The 12,234-nt window shown below is 28.1% G+C and overlaps 1 protein-coding gene across 2 annotated transcripts in view; it reads right to left on the bottom strand.

Moving 5' to 3' along the window:
* LOC142322399 (lysosome membrane protein 2-like) overlaps positions 1-12,234 on the bottom strand; it is a 142,790-nt gene that overhangs the window by 34,850 nt on the left and 95,706 nt on the right. For both annotated transcript variants that reach the window (XM_075361442.1, XM_075361441.1), the window contains exon 2: positions 3,900-3,991. In XM_075361442.1, coding sequence (XP_075217557.1) covers positions 3,900-3,991 — 92 coding nt within the window. The remainder of the gene's footprint in view (positions 1-3,899; positions 3,992-12,234) is intronic.

Genomic DNA, 12,234 nt, shown 5'->3' with positions numbered 1-12,234 from the left:
ACTTTGAAGTACTGGCTCATCCTCCGCATAGTCCTGATCTTGCCCCTGCTGACTACCACATGTTTGGTCCACTCAAAGAGGCATTAAGGGGCCATCGATTTACCTCAGGCAAAACAGTGAAAAAAGCGGTGTATTTCTGGCTTGCAGCTCAATTGAAAACCTTCTTTTATGAGGGCATCAGGAAGTTTGTGCAACGATGGACCAAGTACATTGAAATGCAAGGGGACTATGTTGAAAAATGATGTACATGTAAGTTTCCTATTTGTATTGCAATAAAATTTATAACTACATTGCGGATAATAATTGACTTACCCTCGTAGTAAAATTTGTTTATGGATGAAAACTTTGGGCAGCTTCTGTTTATTTCAATGTATTCTTTATATCTAATATACTTAGTTCCAAAACTATGACTTTAAAACTCCACCATTATTTTTTATAGTCTGGTCTGTATATATTTCTAATTGGTATTAAAGATTCTAAAAAGAAAAAAATCACACAACAATGATTTAAAAAAATGTAAAAATGTATAAATAGAAAAATAATGAAAGTTATTTTAAAAAGATTTATTTTTAGATTACATGGAAATTGTTCTTCCAGAGGACCTTTTGGAGATAATTGTGTGATTCCTTTTTCAACAGAGCTACTGATGGCATTGTTACTTATGGTATCTATTTTAATAAATGCTACAAAACCCTTTAATATTGTTAAATGATGTGAGTATATTTGACCTGTGCTGTATTTGTTCACAGCATGTTATTTGATCTGATTTAGTATGCTTGAAAATGTTAAATTATTCATTTGTGTTGGTATTTTTTACGTGGTTTTGTTTTGTTCGTTTTTATGTGGTTGTGTAAATTTTCACATTGTGGTTAATATAATATTGTAGTTAATAATCTTTGAATGTATATTACATATGATTTATAGCAGATGATTCTGTTTGTGTGTGATGTCTATGCTTGATCTTTTATCTGAAATAAATTTGTAGATTGATTTTCCTTTGTAGTCATCAAAATAATTACTTTTAATTATTAATAATTAATAATAATATTATTAACAACAACAATAACATTAATAATTAATCCTTCATTCCTTCTGAAAGTAATTGATTTTAATAATTACACCAAAACTAATTTAATTGATTATAACTAAACATAGTTAAAAATAGAAGTTAAAAAGAATTAAATAACTTTTTTTTATGATTGCTAGTAAAGTAAGTTTCAGAACTACCTAATTCTCTTTACAATAGAAAATAACAATTTTTTATTTCCAAAATATATTTTGGATTGAACTTTTTTAAACAACAGACTATGTTCATCTTTAACTGATTTTAACAATTTTTTACTATGAAACTGAGTTAATGAACTGAAAATAAAATAAAAGCACAAAATGGAACATTGTTGATCATAATTGATTATCGGAAATTTAGCCAATACCAAAAATAATCTTATTATGTTAATAATGGGATACACACTGCTCCAGAGGCATTAGATATCATTAACTGAATAGTGTCAAAGTGGTACTTATAGCCCAATCTATTTTTCCAATCCTTTTTTTAAATAGTGGTCTCAAGGTAAATATAAAAAACAAATTATAATTTAATAATTTATCTCAATAAATAAAATTAATTGAACCGACTTATATCTAGTAAAAATGGTGGGTGATTTCAGGACTGTCATTAAGATGTTGAAGGATAACACAATTTCAATCTGTAACAGTGGTTCAAGACCGAAAGCAGCCTTTGTTTTGAAGCACATAATTTTACGAAAAATTGTTACATGTAGATTGTTTCATCTAACAGCAAGATTCCTCTGCATAAAATTTGTAAAGTGCACTTGGCCATAACTATCAGGCTATCATATATTGGCTATCTTGGCCATATCAGATACACATGTATTAGCAAAGTGCTAAAAGGTGAAGTTATAAGAAGACCACACACACCTTGCTTGGTCAACTAGTTTCAATCTCCCTCTTTATAGTCCAGTTACTAACAGGAAGGGATTGTCTTCTATAATGTGTACTTATGAAATAAATTTAATTACAATATGATAAATATTTATGCTATAAATAATAAATAGAATTTTTTAAGTGATAATTATGAAGTATTTACATTGTGACTAAACATTATAAATTAAATTACTAAGAATAAAACTCATGAGACACAAATAATACTTGAGTAATATTAATGAAAGTGAAATAAAGAAGTACTATCAACTAAGTTTAGTTTTTATTATCAAGAATAATTAATAGACCATTATATTATGAATACTGAAATAATGCGAATTTTAGGCTAGGTAATAATCCTGTAAGTTAAGTCAATCCCCAGGTACATTAAATTACAATTACTTACTTTTTAAATTTATTATACAGATGATTTTGTTTTTTGAGCGGAAGAAATGATATCTGCGAGTCTTACTGTACGGTTTACAATTTCATTAAAATTTTTTCTGGATATCACTGCTTTTTGTTAGAATATTCTTTATTTTTTTATGGATTACTGATTGTTATCCTATGAATTTATTATTAAAATTTATTGACGTAAACAAATTGAATTTTACGGCCAATTTTTCTTTTTTGTTGATAGTCATATCTCATTCACTTCATACCATATTTTTCCTTTTTTAATAAAACTATTTAAAGGACCTTTACGAATCGAAAATCTGTGATGTAATATTGCACATATTACTTTGCAAGTGAACTTTCGATTTTTATCGTTTAATTCGATTTTACCAATCGAATTTATTTCTGTTTTTATTCATTTTTAATAAAACTTATGTAATCTCTTGTGAACTAATACTTTTAATTTTTTTTAATGAAGTGATGGGAATTAAAAAAATTGTTTCTTCTTCAGTACTTTCATTTACATAAGAACATTTACTATTAAAACAAGTTGTAACATATTTTCTTTAAATATTATTATTTCAAGTACATTATCAAGTTTTTGTACTCTACCTAGTTCTATGAAATATTGTTATCTAACGGCGCGATTCGTAGTCACCGCAAAAAATGAATAAAATTACATATTCGAGTTCCGCGGTTCATCAAATGGAAAAAAAATGCTGTCTATCAAAATTCGAGGTTTGTTTTTGAAACTATTCTTTATTAATAATCTAATTGAACTGAAATTAATGTTTTTATGCTTATTTTTTTTCATTATACTGTTAGGTTATAACTGTAAACGTAGTTCGTTGACTTCGTCGCTCTTACCGAAGTTTTAACGAATATCTTATTAGTTCAGTGTTTTTTTATGTGTTCTTCTAAAGTGGATTGCCTGCTGTCTTTAATACATAATTCTGTATGTTGCCATTGCACAGTAGATAATCTACAGAATAACATTTGATCACAGATGTTTGCTTAATAATATCATTTCTTTAATAAAATAAAATTCCAGACTATGTTGCACCTGGTTTTTGACCTGCAAACTAATAAATTGAAAGCTGCTGACTAATGTTACACAGGAAAAAAGAATTTCAGTGGTACTTATCGGTCTGCATACTTTTTTCTAAATACCAAAATTATTTTATTACCCTTGTTATTTAGTTTATTTTTCTAATACAATTTGATTGTTGCTATTTTACTAGTAATTTTTTATTTATTTTGTAACAGAATTTTCAGGGCAGTAAGACACTAAAACACTTCATATCTATATATTTCAACTAAATCTGGAAGAAGTACTGGAATTCATTTTTAGCTTTCATTTATTTTAAAATTGTATGCATTACTTGTTTTGGATATGCTACATAAAGCAAATTAAATTCTATTTAATCTATATTTTACTTATATATGTGGATTGTGATGGCCCATTACACAAACCATTATCTAATAACATGATATTAATTTTTAACAATTTTAACAGTAAATTATATACTAATAGAAATTAGACATTAATATTACATACCTACCTCTAATATCTGTCTCAGATAGAGATCTGTAAACCACATTATAATACATGCTGCTGAACTGCAACCAAACAGTGCCACAAGAACTATAATACCTGTAAAAATAACAATTACATATTGAAAGTTATATTCACTGAAGAAATTACTGTACATAGACTGTTTGAATCATGAAAAAAAGAGTTTCATAAGTTTTTTTGTAGATTTTTATTTCAGAAAATCTAAAAAAATCTTATTTTTGGAAACAAAAGAAAAAAAAAGAAAAATACAAAGTTTTTTTATATTAAATTACTGATTTTTTAAAACTGTAATTTAAGTTTTATCAGTCATTTATGTCCACCAGTGTATATTTATCATCAATTTTACCATATAATTTACAGATGAATAATTTACAACAACTTCTTATAAATCTGTTAAAATTTCTGGAAAGCCACAAATATTTTGTGGTTTTGGGTTTCCATAAACATACATACAAACAACTGAGTGCTCACTTCAGTGAAAACATTGCTACAATTTGTGAAAGAGTTGTTGAAGATCTAAGAATATCAATTTTACACATTCTGCACACTTACAGATTAGACTTGACAAATTTTAAGGAAGGATTCGGTTTTATATCCTTTTTTACTCAGCACATTGAAATTCTATTTATTCAAGAATTGAACCCTTCAAGTAGTAAGGTAAAGTCACTCTGCCTATGATATGACTTATACAAGCAATACTTATAACTGTGAAAATGAAAACCCTAAATAAAAAGTGACATATTAAATAAAAAAAAGAAAGTAAACTGCAAATAAAAGAAATAACTAATTTTTACAGTTAAAAAGTCAGTTCATTACATTATATCATCAGGTCCCTTGCTACATGGCCATCTCACTTTCTTCTACTTTCAGTCAACTTTTTGAGTTCCTGGTGACTGCATTTCCTTTTTTATGAACTGTAATTTGACTCTTTTCAGTTGCCTCTTCTTTACATCATTTACTGATCCTTCTAGTAGTGTTTATCAATCATATTCCTTTAAAATGTTGTCTCTTAGCTTTCCTTTTCTTAATTGTTTTGATTAAAATTCTAATCTGCACATTATTTCTTTAATTTTCTAGCCTATCTATCCATTTAATCTTCTCTGATATCTTCCATATGTAGATTTCTATTGCCTTCACCCTTTATTTTTCCCTTTTCTGAATGTTCATATTTTTTACTTTTGTAGAAGTGTACCCAAACTTAAACACTTAGAATAATCATCAACAAAAAATATTAAACAAATCAACATGATTAAAAGTCACGTCTAACTTAGAATAAGGTGAAGTACTTGTTATATTTTTCCTGATTGGTTGGTGTTAAAAATTATACAAAACTATTCATTTTTGAGAACCTGGTGGCTTTCCTTTGAATTATCAAAATTTTTAGCTTGCTAATAGAAATTTTATTACAGTACATAAAAGAAATGCAGAAACTCATAAACATTCTCAAAAAAATAGTGTGTTGGCACTGATACATTAATGAAATAGCTATATTACAAGACTGCAGGAGTTAATATGATCAGTTCTTAACATATATAAATAAATTAAATTATAAGTTAAAATTTAGACCAGAATATAAACATAAAACAAACAAATGACATTTTTTGACTTTTCATTACAACTTAAAAAAGCATAATTTGAAAGTATATCAGAAATCAACAACAGTTGACAACTTATTTATAGCGTCAAACCACAGAACCTTACATAAATTCTTATCCTTTAGAAGCATGATTCACTGATTTCTTGGGACAACCTATTATTTAAAGAACCCATGCGTAGAACTCAACAAAATATAATACCTAGATCATACAAATGGCTATAACAGCACCCTCATTGACTTACTCAAACACAAAATAAATACAAATAAAAAGAAACATAACAAAAATGAAAAATAGATCACGCATATATACATATATGGATCAACATTGTCTAAGAGAAAATAGCTTACATATTTAAAAATGCTGCACAATAACGTAGCCTTCAGAATGAAAATACCAAACAAAACAAAAATCATCACCCACGCAAAGTATAAACTTCAAATGAATACAGTGCTGCTGGAATGTATGTACAAACTAAAATATCTGATTACAAATGTGTTGGACAAACAGGAAGCAGTTTCAAACAAATAATGAGTGTTTAAAAGCATTCTATAACAATAATAGAACCTATTTTTTTTAAACCATCTCAGAAATCTATCAATATTAAAAAGAATCTTTATATTTTTCATTAAAAATAATAATAATTGCCAGTAATAAAATTATCTATAGGAAAAGTAAAAAAAAACATCAACACCAACTATTGAAAACATGTCTGCAAAAGTGATAAAAAATTTCACGTAAATATAAAGAACAAATTTGTTTTGTTCTGTCATAGAACATTAATAGTTTGTATAAATGAAAGTGAAAATAAATCTGAGCTTGTGTAATTTACATTTCTGTACTTTATTATAGAGTACAAATAGAATTATTTAAAAAGAATATTTTAATTTAAAAATTTAATTCTAATAAAGGTACTGCTTTAATTCACATGCATATAATTTTGATACAACTTCAGTATCAAGTAAGCTGAAAGAAATATTTATTTTTCCTTTATTATAATAGATAATTGCACTCTGTTAGTTTAGTGCTTTCATTACTTATACTAATCTGTTTATGATCTGATAACGTAGATTTATTTTATGACTTAAAAGTATTTAGAATATTTATAATGCAATACAACAGTATTTTAAATGCATTATTAAATATGTGTAACTGACTAAAATAGAAGACTTTACTCTGTTGTTTTACAAATTATATAATTGAATAAAACCAACAGCAGTCTCTTTTAAATATCATCATCATTATCATTGTGGTTAACTTCCCTGAAGCTGTTTTTTTTTAACTATGTACATCTCTGCTTTTCTATACTTTTAGTTTTGAGATCCTGATAGCTAATATTTTCTTTAGATCATTATAATTTTGACAATATATTCTGCTGGAAATTATTAATATTTTCTGTCCATTTTCCTTTATACATTTTGATAATCCTTTTAACATTGTCTTAAAAAATTCCTCTCCAATATGGTGTATCCTAGTCAGTTTGGCTTTTGTGTTTGAATAGTTCTGATTAAGATTATATTCGCTTCCTTATTTCTGTACTACTTCTTCCATTTCATATATATTCTATCTGATCACTAAATTTTCTTCAATTTCCTGCTGAACTATATTTTTAATGTCTCCAGCCTTTATTTTACCCAATTTCTTAAAATATAAGTTGTTTTAATTATTACTAAGCTCTTTAGTAGTTGTATCTTATAATTATTTCAACTTTATCTCCAAGTAATGTTTATATAATAATGACGTTATAGAACTTTGGCTTGTGTTGTAAGAATAAGGATCATTTACCAAATAAAGGCAGTGCATATAACATATTATTCCACAACAGACTAGGTTTAAATTAATTTTTCACTTTATACTATGTGTTACAGTTTTTATTATAGTTGTGACTTATGGAAGCACCCTGGAAACAAGAGGCAAAAGTCAATATTGTCATACTCTGGTTGAAATGATGTTCATTATGATGTGATAAACAGAGTGATGTTTGTAGAACTGCATGTTTCTGGAGTGTTTATTGGTAACACCATTCAGCCTGGTAAGGAAGGTAACATTATGACTTCTCACTTTTGTTCATGAGCCTGATGAAAGATGTTTGTCGTTGTTGATATGTACACAGATTAAAATCAGAAGAATTATATCAAACGAAAGAGAGATTAAATGATCGGCAACAAAATACAAATAAATAAAATGATGATCAACTCCAACTTAGGAAGAATATTATCCGACAATATCAGAGGAGTAATGAACTAAAAGATAAGAATTTTTTGCAATTTATTAAAGATCAGGCATATGTGTCTCAGTGTATATGTTGTTCTTGAGAGGGTCTATTTTTCAATCGGTTAACTTTAATGCAGATAAAATTAAACAGAAATTCTAGAATAATTAAATAAAATTAAACAGAAAATAATCTACAAAATTTTTTTAAAGAAGACATGCGAGTGAAAATAGTTTACAGTCTACACTACAAACTATGGACAAGACATGAGTGTAGATGGTTTGGATCTTGCCTGGCTGAATGAGTTTGTTGATGCGGTATCATAACTGTTTGTAGACTGAAAAATGCATATACTTTGCAAATAAAAATTTAGTTCAAATACCTTACGCACAACAAAGTTATTAAGTAACTACCGCGTTTTTCATAGAATATACTAGCACACCCAGCAATGCGCTTCGCTATTGCTAGATTTGAGTATATATATATATATATAGATTAAATGAACACAATTGAAAGTTTGATAAAACATTAATAAAATTAACATTACAGAACTTCACAAAATTTAACCTTTCCCTTTTCCTATTTTTTTTTTTCCTCATTTTCCCCTTTCCCTTCCCATTTCTCATTTTCCACATTTTCCTTTTTTACATTTTCCCCTTTCCCTTCCCATTTCTCATTATCCACATTTTCCTTTTTTACATTTTCTCTTTCCCTTCCCATTTCTAATTTTCCACATTTTCACTTTCCTCCAGTTTCCCCTTTCTTCTATCACATTTCCCTTTCCTTCCCCATTCCTCTTTCTTTTATTTCCATTTTACTTTTCCCCATTTTTCTTTTTTTCCCTTTTATCCCGCGCGTAAATCGGTCCAGTAGCTTTTTAGTCTTTTGTGGACACACATACCGGAAACATTGAAATGGAATCGTAAAATATTTTGTATAACGTGTGTTGCTTTTACGTCCAACAGATAACTCTGTTTTTCAAAAAAAGCATGTTTTTACCTGTGACGGGTGTGACATCTTAGCTAAATAAATAGTAGGTATATAAAAACATGCGCTTATTCGAATGCAATGTCGTGTCAAAATTTCGATGCAATCTGTGAAGAACTTTCGGAGATTTAAGATTTTGAACAAACGAACATTTACATTTTTATTTATATAGATTTATTAATTGTTATTGTTATTATAATGTGTTGTTAATTTAAACATTATTGCTTTACAGGTTTTTTAAAATTAATTTGTTTATTTATATAAGCAAAAGTATTTAATTTAATAAATAATATCTTCCACTCTACACCAATATTACTGTTCTACTTATCAGATTCTAAACAAAAATGACCGGGGATTTCATCCTTCTGGATAACTTCAAATCTACTTTTAATATTATTTTAAGTTAAAGTAAAACTTTTATTCCTTTATAAATCTGAAATTAAGATTTCTGTATAAAATAGCCATTAAAATTATTAATTTTTTTAAAAATTAATTCAAGCTGATAAATTGCTTTACGTAAAAATTCGTTAAAATGTAGCTGTGCGTTACAACAACAAAATAAAACAAAAAATTACATTTACAACGAAGTCTATTTAGAGGGAATTATAATTTTTGTAGTTTTATTTAAAACTTTGTATTAAGTTAAGCACATTGAATCGCTTCACGTAAAAAAAAAAAGTAATAAAATTGTACTGATAGTAGACACAACTGAAGTATCACGACGGACTAACGGATATTAACGAATGCAGTATATAATTATTGCGTCTGCAGAGTAAGGAGAGGTCATTATCCAGGGATATTTTCGGTTACTTGCCGAATGTAGAGTGTATTTTCTAAACTGTATTAAAAAATACTTTATTCGAAAACTTCCCAAACTGGCGTATAAAACTGTGTTTTAAAAACGTTTTGTGATTATTTAGGTTTTCAATTATTAAAAAAAAAAAAAAAAAAAAACCGTAAAATAGGATTAAATTTGTAATAATTTTACAAATTTTTTACTGGCTATTACTCATAAAATTTTATTCCTATCGCTTTGCGTGTCTTATTCATTTCTGAAAATAAGTAAATAAAATGATTTTAAAAATAAATAAGATCATAACGATAATATAATTATTTTCAACTTTTTCATAGCTATGTGGTTTTTATATTTATCGCGAAAGTTTACCAGTTTTCCTTTTTGACTTCCTTGTACGAAAAAAATGACCGCGAAATATTTCGGTTTTCAGATTTCAACGAAAATATCAATTTTGACCATCCCTGAATCCATTTTGACTAGTTTCGGCGTGACGTCTTTACGTACGTACGTATGTATGTACCTCGCATAACTCAAAAACGATGAGCCGTAGGATGTTGAAATTTTGGATTTAGGACTGTTGTAACATCTAGTTATGCACCTCCCCTTTTGATTGCAATCGACTGGACCAAACTTGTCCAAAAAAAGAGCAAAATCCAAAAAAAAAAAAATATTTGATTGGTTCTAGAGTTACAGGCAAATAAAACTTTAATTAATGAAATACTTGGATCTTGTAACGGGTAGGCACATAGATTCGAATCAGACTTCATCTCTTTTTTTTAATTTAAATATATTGATAACACTGATAAACATAATTTTTGTTTCCTAACATGCAATACATGATTTTAATCTGTTTTTTGACTATAAAAACGAATATGAACTCAGAATCTTTCTATCACCCACCATTTTTGAAAAATTTTTTAATTTTAATTAAAGGATTTTTTTTCATTTTTCAACGTGTAGTTAACATTTTAAGCTCCTATATTGTATTTTGTCACTCATTTTTTATTGTTTAACTTTGTTAACATAATTTGTAAGCTATAAATAAACAATACTAGTCAAAAGATTAAATCATATGAAGTCACATATTATGACATCGTATCTAATACTGAAGATTGAGCCTTCATGAACAAGATTAATCATGTCAGTCCAGGTTAAAACATGTAGCTGAAAACACAGCTGTGTTGTTTATATTAAGCATTGGATTTTGGAATGAATTAATTTTGTTCGGTCTTATTGCTGTCTTAAGTTTGTTAACAGTGTAGTGTCATAATACCTCGAAATTGTGTAAATGATGTGGATGCCTTTTGTTATGTATGCGGTGAGTTTACCGTAACATTAAATAAACAAAACGTTACCATTAATTAAAAAAGCATAGATAGTACATAGTAATAGTATGTTCTGTATATTTAAGAGGATGGCTGAAAGGTACACGGAAGGCTTTGCTATTTGGTGTACCTATGGTAAGGTGTGAACCAAAGGGTCCGAAGTAACCGATTGTTACCGTTGTTTAACAAGTGTGTCTGGAATTACGAACTAATCTAAATATACTTTAAAGTATCCTTCATTGCAATCTGTAATCAGGCCTGTACCTCACAGTGAAATTATTCCAGTTCCTGAGCCACCTGTGAATGTATAATTTGAAAACGTCGATGAAGAATCAGGCAGTACTGAAGAAAACAATGATTTTGATTTTGATTTATCTTCCGATAAGTCACATCTTATATTACAAGATGAATTAAATGACTTGGTTAGGGATTTAAATTTATCAAAAAAATCATGGTGAACTGTTAGGATAAAGACTGCAAGATTGGAATTTACTTTAAAAAAATACAAAAATTTCGGGCTTTCAAAGCCGACAAAAATAACTTTCTCAGTGCTTTATTGATGAAAATAATTTGGTTTTTTGCACAAATATTGATGAGATTATGTTGCACTTAGAACAAGTTCATAAACCTCAGGACTGGCGCCTTTTCATAGATTCGTTCAAGTATAGTTTAAAAGTGGTTCTACTACACAACGGTAATAAATATCCTTCGATACCAATCGCTTATGGGGTTAATTTGAAAGAGACATAAGATGTGATGAAAGACGTTCTTAAAAAAATAAATTATAAAAAACATAGTTATACTAAGTACATGTGTTTTCTTTGCGAATGGGACAGCTGACCTAAGGATAATATGATACCAAAGAGTGGAAGAAACGAGAAAACTTAGCTTCAAATGGGAAAAATATTATTCATGAGCCCTTAGTTGAACACAAAAAAATATTTTTATCCCTCTCCATATCAAGCTAGGTCTAATGAAAAATTTTGTAAAAGCAATGAAGAAGGATAGTCCCGGACAATGTTAAATAATGTAGAAAGTGAAGCTTGGAATTCATTTAAAGACGTTTGCAATTTTCTTGGCAAACAAAAATCCGACATTTACCATGATATTGTTAATCAAATTCTTACTTCATACAGAGCTATGGGATGTAATATGTCTTTGAAAATACATTTCCTCCAGTTATATCTGGATTTTTCCCGGACAACCTCGGAGACGTAAGTGACAAACACGGTGAATGTTTCCACCAAGACATTTCGGGGATAAAAAGCCGCTGTTAAGGGAAATGGAATAATAACATACTAGCCGATTACTGTTTAACATTAATTCGACAAAGCATTAGCGAAATAATTCTAACTCAGGTATGGCCGAGCAAAATTGTAAATTTTACAGATTTTTACCTAATATTA

The sequence above is a fragment of the Lycorma delicatula genome, chromosome 3 (assembly GCF_047948215.1).
Source record: "Lycorma delicatula isolate Av1 chromosome 3, ASM4794821v1, whole genome shotgun sequence".
Taxonomy (NCBI): domain Eukaryota; kingdom Metazoa; phylum Arthropoda; class Insecta; order Hemiptera; family Fulgoridae; genus Lycorma; species Lycorma delicatula.
This window is presented reverse-complemented; position numbering and strand designations above follow the sequence as displayed.